The sequence below is a fragment of the Lichenostomus cassidix genome, chromosome 3 (assembly GCF_008360975.1).
Source record: "Lichenostomus cassidix isolate B80296 chromosome 3, HeHo_3.0, whole genome shotgun sequence".
Taxonomy (NCBI): Eukaryota; Metazoa; Chordata; class Aves; order Passeriformes; family Meliphagidae; genus Lichenostomus; species Lichenostomus cassidix.
Window position 1 is genome coordinate 20429041 of NC_139483.1, and position 19918 is coordinate 20448958.

General features: G+C 37.6%; 2 protein-coding genes across 2 annotated transcripts in view; one reads left to right on the forward strand and one right to left on the reverse strand.

Annotated features, from left to right (window-relative positions):
* The window catches only part of LOC146439229 (spermatogenesis-associated protein 7 homolog), a 47005-nt gene extending 38577 nt beyond the window's left edge, over positions 1 to 8428 (forward strand). The window contains exon 11 of the mRNA XM_085054828.1: positions 7381 to 8428. Coding sequence (XP_084910954.1) covers positions 7381 to 7503 — 123 coding nt within the window. The 3' untranslated portion in view covers positions 7504 to 8428. The remainder of the gene's footprint in view (positions 1 to 7380) is intronic.
* Positions 8429 to 10142: 1714 nt separating this feature from the next.
* CENPF (centromere protein F) overlaps positions 10143 to 19918 on the reverse strand; it is a 35546-nt gene continuing 25770 nt past the window's right edge. Inside the window, exons 14-20 of the mRNA XM_085054829.1 lie at positions 19741 to 19881; positions 18512 to 18688; positions 17612 to 17773; positions 16133 to 16319; positions 14980 to 15456; positions 13496 to 13689; positions 10143 to 10950 (exon numbers count right to left, since the gene is read on the reverse strand). Of these exons, the coding sequence (XP_084910955.1) occupies positions 10750 to 10950; positions 13496 to 13689; positions 14980 to 15456; positions 16133 to 16319; positions 17612 to 17773; positions 18512 to 18688; positions 19741 to 19881 (1539 nt within the window). The 3' untranslated portion in view covers positions 10143 to 10749. The remainder of the gene's footprint in view (positions 10951 to 13495; positions 13690 to 14979; positions 15457 to 16132; positions 16320 to 17611; positions 17774 to 18511; positions 18689 to 19740; positions 19882 to 19918) is intronic.

Here is a 19918-nt window from a genome sequence, read left to right on the forward strand (position 1 = left end):
TCCAAGCTCCTGCTGGCATTTGCTTCAGCACAGTATCTGAGATCTGTTCCCTGAAACAACCTCCACTTTGATCTGCTGCCTGTTAAACATCATGAGGATACTGAAACAAACCCAAATGTGTTGCCTAACCCACTGTCCATGTTTGTCCACAAATCACATCCAAGCAATCCTCACCACTTACTAGGGAATTCAAGTACCTGCAGCCTCTTCCCCAGCTTTGAGAGAGTAGCACCATTGCTCTCCCAGGGAGAAGGTCACACACTCAAAGGGATGTCACATGGTGACTGAGGGGAAGAAGAATGCAATTAATTGCCTAATTCTATTACGAAAAAGAAACAGATAATTGCATAGCAGGGAAGAAGAGAGTGGAGAAAAATACAGGAAATACATTGAGGAAAGAGTCTCAAAGACAAAAGCATTTAGAAAGGACTAGCATCTTCACCTTTGGTGTTATCCTCTACATGCCTGTATGGCACAGGTATTGTTGTAAAGGGGGCACAGAGGGCACTTCTATAAGGTAATTTTCAGTCTGATTCATCGAAGTATGTCAGATGAGCAATATATATTTTTTTGTCTTAGAACATGCAATTTCAAATGGCATACCCAGGAAAAAGCATGCACCAGTCCTTCCACCAAAATTTATTTCTGCTGTTTATAGTTTCACTGCCTTTGCAGACTGCATTCAGTGGTCTGCTTAGAAATCTTCAGCTGAGGGCTCTTTTCACCTGCCCATCCCTAGAGATTCATTCTTTTATGGTTTAGAAAGAAAAAAATTTTTCAACCACACAAATTAAGAAGCTGAAGTTTTTTTCCAACAGATTTTCACAGAACAAACAGGTTTCCCCATTTTCTGTAGTAATGACATCGTCTCCACTCAGGAAAGCTAGTAAAAGTTGGGTTTTTTTTAATTTAACCATTTGCTCAAATCCAGCATCAGACAGTTTTATACTTTTAGAAGTGTAAGGATGACATATCTGCTGCAGAACCTCATCCATACTCAGATACATTTCAAGAAGCCATCAATTCCATAAAAAATATTTCCTTAAAAAGAAAAAAAATGCTGGTCCTTGCTAAGAGGTACAAGTAAAAGAGTAGCTCTTATAATCCAGGAAAGTGGAAAACATATCTCCTGGGCTTGAAATAGCCACTGAAATGGGTCCGTAAGTGCAAGGAGATTGATGGGAAACTAACACAGCACCTGGAGGGGTGAGGGTTCCAGTGCCCATCAGTCTTCCAATGAGCAAACTGTTCCAAGTAACTTATTTCTGGGAATTTTATCATATAAAGCCAAAAGCTTCTGAAGACACAAAGTAATATCTTATACCTGTTTTATGCCTTTGCTTTTAGAAGGATCGTAAAGCATTCATTACCAAAAAAATACAGTGTAATGACACTAAATGTTTTATCTCAGGTGAGGGGAAGATGGAAGACATCTGATAAATGGCACCCAGCAGTGTTACCAAACATTTCAGGACAGGAACATAGAACAACACAGGCAGATGAACGCCACAGTGGCGTGGAAGTTGAAAAGCCATTTGATTCAAGTAAATAAAATCATTTCCTTTGATTACTGTGCAAGTATGGCCTCTGTGATACAACCTGGCAGAAAGTATCATAGGGTCTTTCACAGCCATTAGTGGAAAGGTCTATTTTTACATTTCTAAGGAGAAAAAAAGCCATTTTTTTTGATGTACCACACCCCAGCACTATCTTGAGTCACACTGAAGCAGACATAGGAACAAGCAACCTCTGCTTAATCCCTGGCACTGTCTCCTACATGTTCTTTGCCCTTCCCTTCTCCAAGTGCCATACCCTTTCTACTTAGCCCATCATGTCTCATGGGATTGCCTAAGGAGGAGACACATCACAAACTACTGTGGTTTGGGATGCTAATGCAATAATTAGTGGCTTAATCATCAAAGTGAATAAGCAACTTACCAACAGTCCCTTTCAGCCCTGTGCACTGTTACCATTTAAATACAGCATTTTGTAATGGACCATAATTAGATAGTGCACATGGGAAAGTTTTAAAAGTAAACCAGTAAAAACGAAAATGACTGCTCTGAGATGAACACAGGACCCAAGTTTATTCTTCTCACAATAGAAAATGTCAGTGATCTGGTATGTGGGAACTTGCTTCCAAACCAGTACTGACCCAGTGGCCCCATCACAGGCAGAAGGGGAAATGTCCTGTGAGACAAGTTCTCTTCTGCATGTGACCTAAAGTGGGACTATTCTATCTTGGCAAAGTTTTAGAAATTCCAGCATGAATAGTTGAATTTTAATTTCTTAAATTTATTCTGAAGTTTCAACTGGATGTACTAATTCACTGCCTGCTCTAGCTGTTTATACAGCAGAGATCACCCCATTTCATGAGCACATTCAATAGTGTGCTTGTAGTGGCAAATACCCTTTCCTTCAAGTTGCCTATGTAAACCAGAGTTTCCAAACATGAAGACAACTGGAAAATTGGACAAATACCATACAAACTCACTATCAGAGGATATTTGTACAGTAGACTCTTCACACCTGCACAGCTGGCAGTTTTGGTTACTTTGGCCACTGAAACCAAGCCTAACCCAGACCATGATTTAGTTATAGGTCAGCAAGCTTCAAAATGAGATCTAGAGGGGAAAGCCTCATAGTTAAAAACTCACCTAGTTAAACACAGGATCCAACCTGCTGGCTCAGCACTGTGCAGACCTGGCCACAGATTCTCACACTCCCTGGCCTTCCATAGCCTTGGCTGCTGTACTGGATTTTTCCCTTTTGTTGAAGGTTCACTTCAGCAGTCAAGTCAATAAAACAGAACAAATATATAAAATTACTTTATAATATGTACAAAGAGCAGCCTTGCAGATAGGTTTCAGTACTTTTCTATTAGTTCAGAAATTACTGTAAGAATCCCTTTAGAGCCATGGAAGAGGTTTTAAAGTTGCTCTTTTCACTTTTTTGGGTATTAATGTCTATCATTGCCATAAATTTCTCTAAAGAAAAATATACTGAAGATTGCAAATCTCATCAGTCAGTTTGAGAAAGCATGTACATGGATCCCTATCACAAGGAGTTTGCTCCTAATATGCTCAACTACAAAAGTGATCTTCATTTGAAGCACTGGACATTATATGTTTCCAGCTCAAGGAGAGTGTCCATGATCTTAATTGTTTCAACAGAGCAACTAATTTTCTGTTTAAGGGCTCAAGATTGAATGCCCATTGTAATTCAATTGCCAGAGTTCAATTTGAACCAGAGTTTTAAAATTTCCTCAATAAGTTCCTCAGAGTCTGCCCATCCTTTTTCCCTTTCTATGTAACAACAGCTCCTAGGCTCCATTCCATGTCATGAATACCCAGTCTTCCTCCACAGAAAAAAGAAGCCATCATGATTATCATCTCTTAATAAAGCAAAGTTCAGTGAGGGTGCTCTAGCAATCCTAATTGATTAACCCTTAATCCATTTTCCACTTGATTAATTCTGACAGTGGTATTAATAATTTTCTCAGTCTTGAACAAGTCAAACTACACTGGTCAGGTGCTCTCAGTCTATTCTGCAATCATCTGCCATTCAGAATCTACTCTTGTACTTTTCAAAATAGGTGAACTGTTTGCTTGCTTACTAACTACCTGCAATCCAAACTGCAAACTGCATATTTCATTGACATTTTCCCTTCTCTCAGCATGGTTATACTGGATCACTGATGTGTTTAGCTCCAATGGTCTTGGCTTTTTATAAGGCTGAAACACAGAATCACATGGGGTCATAACAAAATATGGAAAAAAGCACCCATTCTGCTCCAGTGAATTCTAGATGTTCAAACTGATGTCTTACCTATGAGGTACGCGAGCACATGGTGGGCATAACCTTGGACTACACACAGTCCCAAGCTATGATGTAGCAATCTGCCACATTATTCTTACACAGAAAAGGTAAATTTGCTGCTACTTTATGCAACGTGTTCCATGGAACCTTACTCCATGGGAGCTTACTGCAGGCTGGCACTTCCCATAGAACATGCCCCACCAAAAGAAGGGGGATAAAGGGGAGAGCCAAGTGCTTTCTAGCAGTCACCTGCACTGTAGGTGCCTAAAGACATCCCTGTAAAGGCATAGAAGTACCACACATGATGCTCAAGCACTGCTCGTGCTGCAACAGCTGTGACCTTGAAAAGAGGTGCTTGTTTCTAGCTTTTTCTGGTATTTAGTGTAGATGGAAACGGCATCATCCAGAATTTAGTTAAAAGAGAGATAATCTGGACAAGCAAAATTTCATGCAAATGGACCGACAGTCTCTGGGACTACTTGAGTGAGCTAGAGGAAATAAATGAATGAAGTAGTGGGGACAAAAGTGAAACACCTACTTAACTGAAACCTCATTTCAGTAGTTTTCTCCAGTTAATTAAGTATTGAGGAAAATGGATGCAGAACGTACATTTTAAAGCAATCAAGTACTGCCAGAAATCAAACCAGCAATTTGAAAAGAGAACAACACTGCTCTCTGGCATCTGACAAAATAAGATATTTGACAGGGAACAATATGTGCAGTACTGGTTAATTGGGAGGCGAGGAGAAGAATAATCATAGCTGCATTACTGAATTTATAGAAGTATCTCCAGTGTACCACAGGGACGATGTGAATTTGTGGAATCCTCCTGCCTGCTACAGCAAGCCAGCAATCACTTACATTCCCATCAACATTTTTTTCAATGTACCCTAGACAGCAATGCAGAAATAGCAACTGTGGTGGCTGAACCCAGGAGAATTTTAAAATGACTGTAAAATCCCCCACTTTCCTCTGCTGATGAAGAGATATTGGATAAGAAACAAGTGGGGAAGAATTAACACTTGCTCTCCTTAGTTAGAGCTCTTTGGAGCAGGTTACAACCCTTTCCCTGTTATCTGGGTATGGAATATGGCTATTCCAGCACCAATCCTACAGCAGGTCAGGCTGGCTGTGGGTTTTCTCTGAGCATCAGCTTTAGAGCAAAGACAAGACTAGTTTACCCATCTTTTAGTTCTAAGCTGTAGCCAAACACAGTGTGAACTCAACCTGAAAACTCAACTACATTTTGGAAGCTCTGGCAGAGCATTCAGGGCTATATTGTCTTCTCTGCAGTTGGTTCACTGACCTTTTATCTTTTAGCATGTCATTTTAGCACACTAAAATGATGATTTCAACACAAGAGTGCAGCTTTGTCAAAGAAGTCAGCAATGGGGATCGAGGCACCTGAACAAACCAGTTATTTGGTGTCCTTCCCATTCATATTAAAAACACTGTGTAAGGGGATGTGCACAATATAGGAGATTCCTATTTAGATTCTTTGATAATAAACCAATATTTTCATGAGTAATTGCCTGTCTCAGGAGTAGATTTGTTGACCTGAAGATAATATCAGGAGCCAGACACCAAACACTTAGATAAAAAGAGAAATAAAAGAGCAGCTAACCAAGTTAACAAGCAGTTAAGCAAGTAGGAGATGTGGGAATCACAAAATAGATTCTTTTCTCTGTAATTGCTCACAAGAAATTGAAGGGAAAGAAAAATCCCATAGGATGAAGTATCAGTCATCTCCGTTACTACTTTTAGCCTCCATGATTGGAATCTCAGGTAATTACGATAGCCCAAAGTTAAGTTAATCCAAACTATGCTCTCCTCAGAAGAATTAAAATCTTCCATTACTCAGTGCCAGGCAGTGCCTAATACCACACATAAGTTTAAATTTCAACAACAGTGCTGAAAACAGAGCATTTTTCAGCTTGGGGTCAAAAGAATACCAAATATTTCCCTTTCTCTATACTGAAAAAAAAAATTAAAAAAAATAATAAAAAAAATTCAAAGCAGTCCCCAACCACAATTAATAACTTCCCACTTCCTGTTTTGCCCCTAAAACAAGAAAAAGTCAGTAGTAAGATGTGGATACACAATCTTCATGAAAAAGTCAATCTTCCTTCACAAGATCAAATGTATTTACACTGTATTTTATGTGGTAATCAGCAGGCCACTTAAATAAAGGACCCCTGAAATAAAGGAACCTCTGTATCCAGCACAGAGCAGATTCTCACTAAGCTTCCATCTGTTTAATTTATGAAGCACAGTAGCAGAAAAGCAAAACACAAAGAGCTGCTGATTTTTCTGTGCACCCATCAGACCTTTCACTGAAGCATTTCAACAGCTGTATTGTCAATAGAGATCATGATTTGTCTGCTGTTGAAAAAGCTTCTAGGACACAAATAAAACCATGTAAAAAGACAGATTTAGCTATTTTATAGCTACAGCCTCTTTTTCTAAGTTCCCTAGAGTTTCTGAACTCTACACTGAAATAAGTGCATGGTTGTGCATATAAGTGTGTCAGAGAATATGGACACATACACATACATATATATATACATATATATACATAATGTCCTACCTCCTGTCCCTGGAACCATGGATGGACTAGTCCATATATCAAGCAAACCTACAGCATTGCCTTTGAATACTACTATTGCAGTCTGCTTTCACCACAGTCCACCTTGCATTCAGTTGTCAACATCATTAAGAAGTTCAAACAGCTGTTTTCAATTGCTGTTTTCTGCAGAAAATTACTGCCAGCCTTTTGCAATTTGTGGCTATTTAAGATAAGATAGCAAAAGCAGAGGGAGCTGAAATAATTTTAAGGGTTAGGCAGCTGAAATCTCAAACAGCAAGAACAAGGATCAGGCACCTGAAACTAGTTCTGGGACAAATTTGGAGTGTTCTCCAGCACCTGGGCCATGGAGTGGCACTATTTTTTCTTTTTCTACAGTGTTTACATTGTTCAGCAATGTTACCCCATATAAAAGGAACTTGTTTGTCATGTGTTGTACAGAGATCACCATCAGGTGTGTGTTGCACTTTTCTCTGTCATCACCTTCAAGATTTTAGGGTGCTGTTGCTTTGTTGTCCAATACACATTTAGGAGACCAGACACATTTGGATTCACCACTGCTTCACCTAGTATTTTTCTTTCTGTTTAAAAGTGTATTAATTTGCATCAACTGTAGGGCATACCAACTAAATTAGTGAGAAGGATAGTGAGAATGTGATTCATCTTTCAGGTCCATCTCTTCCTCCCACTGGCTGTCACTGGATGGGCAGACCCTTCCAAGTGCTCCTGCTGTGAGCCAGCAAACTTCAGAATGGCAGCACTGTCCCCAAGGGTGGAACTGCAGTGCAGTGCAGAGAACTCCTGATCACCCCTGCAGCCAAGTGGGCTCTACCAGTCAGGGCAGGATCTGACCTAGGAGCATTTTGAATTCTGACACATGAGAGATCAGTTCAAACATTGGCCCTTAATAATAATAATAATCCTGGGAAGAGCAGCAGACAAACTAATCTCCTTGTATATTTTTCTTTCATTACTAGATACAAATGAGAAAAATAGTTCAAAGCCTGAAGAAAGAGCTGGACATCACAAACCACGCAGATCCTTCCATGAGCTGTGGGGGAACACAGCAAGACACCAGCATTCCTGCAACATACTTTTAACTTGCTCTGGGCATTTCAGGGAGCATGCAAAATCACTTGGGACAGCAAACTATATTTTACACCTATTACAATGTAAACCTTGGGTAAACAGGAAAGTGAAGAAGAGATCCAGCTAATGCATCTTCCTGTGATGTAACACAGTATCACTATGGCAACAACCAGGTTAGCATGCTAAGAACAATAGCAGAGCACCACAGACATTTTTACAGGGACTTTCACAGTCATAAAGAAAACCACATACAAGTGTCCTTTCATTCATTACAGAGAGCTGACAAAACACATCCTATGCAATCCTACTAGGAATCCTGATGAAGCACTTTGATTTTTTCCTCTGCATGCTTGATATACAGATAGATTGGAAATTATGCTCTTGATACAGCTTCTCTAGGTAGATTGTGACCTGAAGTCTCATCAGTCTACAACAGAATGTAGAATATTAAGTCCCTCTTTCAAGAGATTGATGTATTAATCTAGGATCTCTAAAATATTAACCTATATGTCAAAAAGCTAAGACTACCCAGTACTCCAGTACATAACAGTTACTGAAAAAACACAGGCACTGTAACCTTTCAAAATGCAAACATTTAACATTAATGAAATCTAAAGGCTTATAAAGTACAAGTGTGGCCAAGTAGGAAAATATGTAGCAACTAAAGTGCTTTCTTCTACTGATGATATTCACTTATTTCATTATAACATAGTTGTTCAAATTTGTCTGGTTAAGATTAGACAGCTTTCTAAAGATAGATTTCTTTTCCACACTCTTTTCCAAGTGGGACACTTTTCAAGGCATCAGATTAAAATAGAAAAACAATGATTTGGATAAATAAAACATACCAGTTTTGTTTGGGTTTTTTCTATTATCAGCTACCAATGCCTCTTCATGCCTGTGCTCCTACCTCAAGAGACTTCATTTGTTTAAAAATTGCTATAATTCCACAGATGATCCCTAAATAATTTCAAGATACAAAATTTGGTCTGAAATTATTTAAGTTTTATGAGCAGCTTTGTCAGTACCCTGACTGAAAATGAGGCAATAAAATGCATCTTTTGAGATGGACACCTTTCAGTCTCTCTGGAAGATGTCTTTAAGCATAGGGCCAGAAGGATTGTTTTAATTACCTAACATTTGAGTTAACAAACAACTTGAGATGTTTAAGAAAAAGCCACAAGATCTACTGATGTGACCCCAAGCACAGGTGTATCTAGTTACTGAATGATAGCTTGTGTAAGATTTTGTTCCTTTGAACCACGTGAAATATTTTCATTTGTATGATTCTGTTACATTTAATACAAATGCTGAATTTCTTTAAAGATTTTTTGGTTAGACTGATAATTAGATCATTTGTTCTTCTAAACTGACTGCATTCTAACAGACAATACTGTAAGCAAGGCAGAATATTGATGTGTATGTACATGTAAAAAGACAAAACCACTCTGCCTTGAGCGTAAAACTAACCTTGAAGTAGAAGGCATCTTTAGAGAAGCACTGGTTATACTTTGAAAGTTCAACTTGAAACAGAAGTACTATTTTTTATTTTAAGGAATCTAGTTCAAGAAGTAGAAAACATTATTACCCACTTTTGTTGAAAGAACATCTTTCTGGCAGAATAACAACAACAAGGTGAAAATGCCTCTCTGCTGTGCATCTTGGAGCCTTAGGGCACTACTGTTCCTGTACAGGAGCCTGATTTTTGTAATACCTGGCAGGGCCAGGTAAGCATAAGCAATATGAATTATCAGAAAGTCATTTTTGTTTAGCTGGATAAGGACTGATGTAGTTGATGTCATCCTTTTCTGCAGTAGTAAATTGCTCTGTGCTGCTGAGTAGACCCAGTTAGACCTCTGAGATCCACAAGTTGGGGTGAGCATTTTTGTAATGAATCATCCTATAATGAAATAGATGACGCTATTCTCTTGTATTGATGAATCTTAAATGCTATTTCCAGATAAGTCACTATCTTTTGTATCTCAAAGATTTTTCCTGAATGGGAAGGAGGTAACTCAGGGCATTCCATACAGATATTTCTTGACACCTGACCATTTCCTAACACATCTACTTTCATTACATCAGGTACAGGTTTTCAGTGATTTTCAGAGACAGATTTGAGGTTAAGCGTTGTCAGAGTGAAGGGGGACCTGCAGAAGAACAGCAGACAGCCATTGCTGGTAGAACAAATTTGTTGTTACAGGGTCTTTTCAGGGCTGGTACAAAGTGTTCACCCTCATCTTGCTGAGGATTTCTGGCTGGCCAAGGACCATTTGGCAGATGTGAAGATCAACATAACACCTTCAGCTTGGGAAGAACATTGTCAGATACTCAGTTTCAGGGGAAACAGACAGCCCTCTTTGGCTTTGTTTGGATCATGTCTCACCCTCCTTTGCACAACATTATTCCATCAGGAAGAAGGGATACCAAGGCACAGGACACTGGATCTGTGCACTGGATGCACTTTTTATCTGGTTCTATATTTTTGTCTTGCACCTAGAAAGTCACTGCTTCATTTTCAGTCATCCAATAGTGTTTGTCCCATTTTTCCTAGAAACTAGTATTTTTAGAGATACTTAGGTACGTTTATGTTCCATTTGTAAATCAACTGCTAGTACAAAGAAAAAATTACAACAATTAACTACATGGCAACACGTGGCCACTTTTCCCATGGTTTAATTCTTTAACAGATTTATAAAGAACTATTTACAGAAAATTCTACAATCATAACTCTTCATCTAAAAAGAGGTTGTAGCCAGATGGGGGTCAGTCTCTTCTCCCAGGTAACAAGTGACAGGACAAGATGACACAGTCTTAAGCTGTACCAGGGGAGGTTTAGGCTGGACATTAGGAAGATTTTTACAGAAGGGGTGACTGGGCATTGATATGGGCTGCCCAGAAAGGTGGTGGACTCACCATCCCTGAGGGTGTTTAAGAAAAGACTGGATGTGGCACTCAGTGCCATGGTCTAGTTGACAAGGTGGTGTTAGGTCATAGGTTGGACTCAATGATCTCAAAGGTCTTTTCCAACCTAATTGATTCTGTGGTTCTATAAAAACATCACTTGTATCTGTTCACTATTATTTCACAAGTCTGAGTAACTACTGGTATCAGTAAATATTCACAAACAAGCTTTGCAGAACCCATATATTGTTATTCACTGGAGAAGAGAAAATGGTGTCCTCCACAGAGTTTTGATATTTATTTTACAAACTGGTTTTGATCACCAGTTTTTCTGAGTTGTAACTAAGTCAGATTTATTGCACCTTGCAATTTTCTTTTTGCACATCTTGCTCAGATAATCCTTGTTCACTTAGGGAATTTTTTGCTTTGTGCATCGTACGACTCTCTCTAGTATTATCAGAGAGAAGTTTTGTGGATTGTTTACGCAGGCAAAGTGGTGACCTTGATGTAGAATTCATTGGTGGAAAAGCTTGGGACTGCTGCTCATCATTTTCCTGTAACACAAATAAAAATATCGTTGTTTACCGGTAATGGAAACCCATATTAGCTTTCTGCCTTGGGTCAAAAGACTTGCTGCAAAAGACTAAATATTGGGAATTTGTAAAAGACATAGACATATTGAAAACAGAAAAACATATTTTTAAGGCACTTATCACTCTGAATATACAGCACAGTGAGACTTGATAACTCTTGCTTTGTTGTGGTGTAAGATGAAATATCTGCTATGCTGCTGGCAAGCTATTTTCCAGGAGCAGAAAAAAGCTACATCAGGAACAGACAGTACTCTTAATCTGTTTACTAAAGTACCTAGTAGTGTGTACCAAGAGCTGTATTTAATATTTTCTGTACATATTCTGCAAACATAAAGCATAGGTGTCACTTTTTTTGCTGACATCTGGACAGAAACCACTGCTTTCATATTTTGACCGATGTGCAGTCAAGGCATTCAATTTAAATTCTACATTAAATTCGCATAGAAAAGTGAATAAATTTGCATATGAACATGACAGGGACATTTTAAACACCTTCAGAAGTTTCCAACAGTTTGAAACTGGGTATTTGAAATAAAGTACATACAAGTACCTGTCAAAGAAAAGGAAACAAGGCTTATTTCTCTTTTAAAACAACACACACCATTTACCGTATTATTATAAAGTACAAAACAAGATGTTTTGATGGTTTCAACAAACGATGTAACAATATGAGCAATTTCTCCAGAGATTCCCAGATGTACATCATCTTGAAATAAAACTAACACAACACATGTCCAGCAGCGTCCAAGAGAGAAAGGCACAAATTCCTGGAACTGATGACTTTTGCATATTTACACTTGGGGGGGAAAACACCCAACACTGAAATCTTAATTACTGCAATCTAGTTGAAGGTGAGGAGTAGCCTGTCCTTGGACCTAGACAATACAACCTCAGACAAAGAGGAGGAATGTTTGGGAAATCCCTTTCCCAGTTAAATTAAAAAAAACAAACCTATAACTGATTACTTGTTATTTGCTATAACCTTGACTATGGTCAGCAAGAGTCTACAACAAGCTTGCTGGCAGGTGATTACTACACAACTTTCTGTGAACAAGGCTTCCTTCATTTTTTGCACTATTGAGATTCTTTACAAGCCACACCATTTGTTTCTAAGGTTATGGGGAAATGGACATAAAGGAGTGTAAATAAAACTTATTGGCATCACTTAATGAAACAGTAATAAAACACAGACCTCCAGGCAATGTCTGTAAGAAGCAGCAACTTTTGGCAAGTAGGGTAATTATCCCTTGAAACAGCATACACAAATTCAGTGGATTCACTCTCACTGCAAAACACAGATTTCCTATTTCTGTAGCTCCAAATAAATCATGGCTCTCATCTGGCCTGTCTTCCCAATGGTGTTTTCTGGCCTCAAAAGCTAGACATCTACTAAACTATATGGCACTTGCCTTTACTTACTTTTGGTATCTTGCCAACATACTTTATGTGCTAATACAAAATAACTGCATTAAAAATAAAAAGCAAAAACCCAAAAAGCTATGTGCCAGATTCCACAGATTGTCAAGACAATGCTTTTGTGTAACCTGGCAAACAGAAAGAATTTTTATCTATTGATGTATGTCTGTGTACTCCTCATATAAAGAACTATTGATATCTAATAACTTTTCTTACTGCTCAACTTGAGATAACATGATCAAAATCTTTGGAGGAGATTTCGGACAACAAGAGATTTATTTCTGTCCTAAAGTTGGAACACTTTTCTATAATCTGCAAAGTATTTGCATCAGTTTAGAAAGAATGCCTTGCTCTGATGTACTGTGAAACATTCAGCAAAGTATCTATTACTGAAAGCACCCACAAAGTTAATGTAAACTTCAGTTAATAACCTCATATTAATAATAATAATAATCCACTATCAAAACATAACTATGTAGCATTTATTTGTTTTGATAACATCAAAATCTGGTAAGCATGAGCACGCTGGTCTTGTGGAAGATGTCCCTGCCTATGGGTAGGATTATGGAACTAGATGATCTTTAAGGACTCTTCCAACAAAACCCATTCTTTATAATAGTTTCTTTACCATCTAAATGTTCCCTATTTACATGTTTAATAGCCTCTCAAATATCTGTAGTTCTTTTATAAATTAAAAAAAAAGCTGTTTGCAAAAACTTCAAGCTCAAACTCTCAGAGGTCGATCCTTTTGGTGTTTACTTTCTGTGAAACCTAAGAACCCACAACATAAGGAACATCTGTTCTTTAATATCCATTATAAGAAAGGGAAAATATACCTGTACTGCATTTACATTTCTCACTGGTTGCTCCTATGAGGTCACAAATAACAGCACACTAACAATTTGCAGATTGGTGAAGACCTATGTCATACGTTAGTGATTCAGAATTTGTGATCTTTACTCCACTATACTGCTGAGGAACATAAGGAATGATATGTCCTTAAATTTACTTGGCAAGATGAATACATTTAGTGAATGTGTTAAGTCTTCCCCACAATTTTCATACTCAGATAAATTTTTTGTAAGGTTACCTTTTGTAGTTTGCTGCCACCAGGTGTCGAACAGCAGCGCTCACCAAGATGGTCTGGTGTGCACTTCTGTGAGTCCTGTGTAGGCAAAGGCCTTTTCTCACTCGAGGAAGACAGATGGGGACTGGATCTGAGGTGCAGCGTTGTTCTACGTAAAATGTAAGGGCTGACCTTGCCAGTGGGGATGTCAGCAAACCCTGAAAAATAAACAGCTTCTATTAAAATCAGCTAAAGCAATCATACTTGCTCAAATGCATTTCTTTTTTCACAATAGGAACAAAAATAGCTGATTGAAATAAATCGTTCCATTGGAGAAAATGGAACAAAAAGATTGCTGAATAGAGCTTCTGTGTTCCAAAATTCAAATGCAAAACTTGGAAATCATAGAACAACCATTGAATTACAAGAGCAGTTCTACAGAAAAAGAATTCAAACAAGTATTTGGTGGTTTTCTTTACAGGTACATTATATGTGGAGTGCAATTTCAAACTGGAAATTCCATATAAGGGTTCACTGGTAATAATAAGGTATTAATTCATGATACTGTGACATGATGTTCTTGACTTCTAATACTTTTCTCTGGGTAGAACCATTGTGTTATGGACTGTGTATTATCTCTTTTATCTAGCCTAAAAGTCAAGCATTAACTGGTACCTATGTCCTCAGAACAGGTTTATTCGCAGAAAAATAATGATGATGGTAAGAAAGTGAAATGGAAATAATGTTTAGCCTTAAAAATCCTGACTTCTGGGAATGATCAGCAAAGCTGAGGCGATTCAGTATCCCTGTGGTTTGTCGTTTAATGATTCCAATCACTTTAATTATAAAGGGCTACTTAATAGGTAAACATACAATATATTCTTCAAGCCCTGATTTGTGCAATCTTCTCAGTTACCCTCTGCTGCACTGAACCCTTATATGGAATACCAGGCTACCTAATTTCATGGCATTCATAGCAGATGGAAACTGAACTCTCATGAAGATGTTAATGTATTACTACTGTGGGCAAGACTGTTCTGACTCAGGGAATTTCAGTCAATTTAATGTTTTGCAAATTAATATGCTTTTAATTACTGCTATTGAAAGAAAAAAAAAGCACACAAATAAGCAAACACCTGGGGAACACACCTGGCCTTCTCTCCAGACACCACTCCTCCCCAGTTTCAGGTCTCCAGCAGCCTTGCTGCACACTACAGCTGTGAGTTAGGTGATAGCAGAGCAGGAGACTGCCACAACCATTTAACTCTTAGCAGAATGGAAGCTATTAATCCAACAGAAATGGGTTCTGCTGGTCTAACACCAGAGCTCCACAAAAGCTAACGTGGCACCAGCTGCCACACCTCTCATTGACTACTTTTGCCTTCCATCACTGTCACCAAAAATGTCTGCAGTCACCTCATCAGAGTGAAAGCCATTCAACAAAAGAAAAGAGAAAAGCACACCTGCTGTGCTCAGAGGATGTTTGCCTTTACAAGACACATAAATACCTTTCTGCACTATTTCTGGAAGCCCATCCAGCTCACAGTCAGTGTCCTCCCAGTCCTGCAGATTCTGAGAGATATCACACTTCCTTTTCTTTTTCAATGAGGTTTCTGGAGCAGGGGATCTTGGTTCTCCATTGTCTTTCCTGCTGCCTTCACATCTCTGCCTTTTACTTGAAAGCTTAGTGGTATCTTCGTCTGACCTTCTCTCTCTGACAGACTCTCTGCTCCCTGTTAATGACTTATCTGAATGCAGCAAAGGAGTGCTGACAGCATCACTCGTTCGCTGTTTCAGCTGAGTACTCAACAAACTGACTTGTGTTTTTAGCATCTCATTTGCTTCCTCTAGTTTATCATATTTGACAATTAGAGAGCAGTATTTCTCCAAGTTCTCATTTGCTTCTCTGGCCTTCACTTCTGTAGATTCCTGTAACTCTTCCAATTTTAACTTCATTTCTTCTGTAATGGCATTATCATCAGCATCTTTCAAAGAAAAACATCATTATTCATATAACTGACATAAAAAGATGTATATCTCAGAATTTATAATGCAATGGTCACAAATATTTTAATTATACATGTTCTGTAACAGCACAACTGTAAAAAAATTACTGTGAAACCAATTCAGTAATATGATAGACATAATAATGTCACTGTTAATTAGAGAAAAAACATGCAAATTTTTGACCAGTGCATGGGAAAACATTTTCCCTTTTATTTTGTAACTTCTGAACACTCAGTTTGCATCCCTAACTTGCTTTAGGTATCACTTACAATACAGTGCCTCTCAAGAGATGAGTTAAAATGTAAGCATGAGAATCATAGAGAAAAGCTTGCTGGAGAACAATAAAAGAACTTGCACACAAACCTTACTTAATAAGAAAAACATCACTGTTCTTCCTTAAGTCACTTTTGACACCAAAAATGTAATATTTAATGTATTTATTCATAACCTAGTGTTATTTCTATCACTTTAAGAGAGAAAAAGATTAGATAGATTTTGAAAATGTTTGACATTTGCACTTGTTATTTTTTATCTTAGCTAAGAATCATGCTCTGTACAAGAGCTGCATATGCAAGTGGACATTTTAGAGAACAAGAAAGTTTTACAGACTGATACACCACTAAGAAAGCATTAAGACAATCTAGATTCAATTACCTTCTTTATTATGCTTTGCCATAGTCAGATTTTCCTTCTTTAGAAGCTTGTCATGTTCAGCTAGCTGTTTCTGCAACATTTCCTTTTCCTGTTCCAGCTGCTTGCAAGATTTCATCCACATCTGCACTCTACTGTGGGTATATTCATTTTCCTTCTTCAGCTGAATTATAATGTTACTATTATCAGCCTAAAAAATAAGAAATTTAGTTATTTCACCAGAAACATAATTCCTCCTTTAAAACATTTTAATGTCAAATGGAATAATAGAATCATTAAGGTTGGAAAACACCTCCAAGATAGAGTCCAACCTTTGACTGAGCACCACCATACCAGCCAATCCATAGCACTAATAGCCACATTGAGTTGTTTCTTGAACACTCCCAGGGAGGGTCACTCCACCACTTCCCTGGGCAGCCCAATTTAACGCTTAACATTGCTCCCTAGAGTGAAGAAATTCTTTGTAATATCCAACCTGAATCTTTTATCATCAAATTGGTCTGGTACCAACCTATGTGCAAATACACAGCAAGCACAGCTAGGAGCCTCCTCTGCCACATTTACACTGCCATGGGTACTGTTTTCTGTCACTGGCACACTCCCACAGGACTTTATCCTTGGACTGCTGTCATTAAACAAATTAACACCCCAGTGGAGGACCCTAAGAATAAAGAACTGTTGAGCAAGATGAGTGTATCGTAATTCAGTGTTTACTTGCAAGTAAATTGAATTGACTGTGTTTCTTCAAGAGTGCTTTTAGAGACACTTATTCATGAAGTGGCAGTTGCAACCAAAAATCAATCACAGACTGAAGCAGGACCAAGAAAAAAAAAAATCAAAACCACCCAAAACCCAAAAAAACTGCAGGGATTATTTATACAGAAATCCAGTTATATGGACAGTGAAGCTTCACCTGTGCTAGTAGAAAGCAAACCAAGAACATCAAGAACTGTTCCCAGTTATCAGTAGTTCAAACGTGGAGCTCATATTCTAGCATCACTGAGAACAATTCTGTCAGAGAATTACATTAGTTAATAAGGGTAAAGAGAATTCTATATAAAATGGAATTGATCAACCTGAATCAAGAGCAATCTATCAAGGCTGATGCTTATGACAGATCATGATACTTTTATTATCAAAGTAATTCACAAATAGAAAACAGAGGTATTGCAAAGTCTCTTTGAGTGAATTCTAACCACCTTTTAACTCAGCTGCAATGTTCACCGTAGACAATATACTGCTGTGCTTAGGGTCACGGAAACCACTTCTCGGTGATCTCAGTCATGGCACACAAAACAGAATTTTTCTACTGTACATCAATAGTAACAAAGTTTTCTCCAAGCTCTATGTTCTCTTTACTGAAACAAAGACTGTTTCAAAGTCAACCCAAATTTCTGGAGCACTGGTTACCAGTCCTATGTTTATTTTACTACACAGTGTCTGGAATCTCATGCAAATGGTCATGCTTAGGGGTTTTCTTACCTTAGTTTTCAGGAGTTCTCCTAAGGCTTCATTAGCTTCTTTAAGGGAATTATTTAGCTGTTCTTTATTTGACTTCAAATGCTCAATTTCCATTTTTTGTGAGCTGATAAATTGCTCCAGAGAACTAATCTTCTCATGGCAAGCCTCAATTTCTATTTCATTCTAGAGAAAGAAAATGTGCCTAATTACTATGATACTAAAAAGACACTGAGCTGTACTTTAAAGATGTACCTAACAGCATATCACAAAGCCAAAAGAATTCTACAGCAGATTTAATAGTTACGTTTTGAGCAGTTAAAAACTGAAAGGGCAATTTGCCTCAAATGTATCTTTTGAATACTAGACTCTTGCCTCTAAGAAGTCTGTCATAAGAAAATCCTTATATTTTACTATAACTTGCTCTTAGATCTACTTTATATTAATATGAATGACTATTATTAAGAAACAATTATAGTAAGCTATTTGCCTGTCTTCTACTGGCCTCAAGTAAATGCTCACAAACATTTCTGCAGAAAAGTTGATGGCTCTTTGCACATAGCAAATCTGACAAATGTATTTCTAACAAATTCGTCCTTATATCATCAAGTGGTTAAATTTTCTTCCCTATTCCTACCAAAACAACCATTTCCAGGATTAAACACACTGGTGCTTTCCCTTTTTCAAGGTTATAGTCCCAGTAAATTTTTATATAGATTAAATGCTTACTGAGTTGCGAGATAAATTCACTTTTTATGGAAAAAAGTTAATTTAACACTTACTGAGTTCTAAGCTAAGTAAACGTAGATTTTGGAAATATTGTTAGCAAAGAAATTCTTTTGCAATAGGATCAGCAAAATTTTGTAAAATACACAGAACTGAATTAAAAACTCACAGCACTTCTCTTCCTATTTTCTGATTTACCTTTCGGTTTGCTTCTGTCAGAGCATCCTGATGCTCTTTCTCTGCTTTAAGTAGTCTGTCTTTGTATTCTGATATTTGTCTTTTAATTTCACTTTCTCTTTCTTGTAGTTGATTCTGGACCATCTCCAAACTCCTGGTCAGTTCGTTTTTTTCTGACATTGTTAGATCCAGCTGAATCTGGAGACAGTAATAGTACATTCTTTGGTATTTGTAATTATCTCAGTGGAGAAAGAGTTGACCCATTAAACTGTATAAGTCTGAAGCATCTTCAAATTTTCAAAAACAACTTGGTAAGAAAAAGATATTTAACAGGGGCTAAACACACTGTAATCAAAGAAAAGAACATCTGAACACAAAAGGTAGGACAGGAGGCAAAGGAAGGTTTTCTTCAAAGAAAACAAGTACAAGTTTGCTAACACTGTTGAATCAAGCAGCACTGCCAAAATCAAAGTTTAACCTCTCCAAATGTTGTTCCCTCTGAGAGCGACTTGAGAGGTTAAGGGTCACTTTCTTCACCCTCTTTAAGATGACAAAACTTTCTAAGCATTTTCATTTTCATCCACTTTTATAACTCCTTTCTGGACAGCTGGCCTGTATTTCCATTTAGAATTTCTGGAAGTTCCAGAAATCTGTTCTTTTCCCACTCAAAATTCTCAACACCACAACAGAAACAAGCCCCTGGATATAAAATTTTGTAAATAACGTTAGTAGGTCAGATGACCACATAAACTGGTTTAAAGATATAACATTGTTCACAAATAAGACCCAAAGTTGTCTAGATAATAAAACAGGCTCTAAGAATTAAATGCAAACAAATTAAAAATAAATGCTCTAAAAATGTTTCTTCCTTGACTTTGTCCTGAATTACTCTAGCAATACTGAAACACTGAAAGTAGTTTAGAGAAATATTATATTTCTTATTGACCTCCTCAGACTGATGATTGAAAGCCTGCAGTAGAGAATTTCTCAACACTGAAAAATGTCTAAATAACCAGCAGCAGTCTTTACACCAAGAAAACATAGTGTGGATGGAAGGAAGTGGAAGGCAGAGGAGAAAATACTATTAGCTAATCATTTTATCTCAGAAAAGAGCATTGAATTTTTTGAAATTTGGAAACAAGAACCTCCAATACTGTACATTATCACCAGCTCCCTTGACCAGCCTCCACACGTGTTGTACTTGAGCATCTGGCCTTGAACACAAAAATACTACAGATGGAGTAACTTACTTTGTTCTTTTCTGAATGTTCTTGAACACATTGCATTTCTTCAGCAAGCTTATTTCTTTCCTCCTGTAATTTGGCAATCTTCTGTTCAGTATTATTTAGCTTGACTTGCAGCTCAGTTTGACTTTCAGTCAGCTCATTTACCTGAAATTAAATATTCCACAATTATTTTTAATATGAG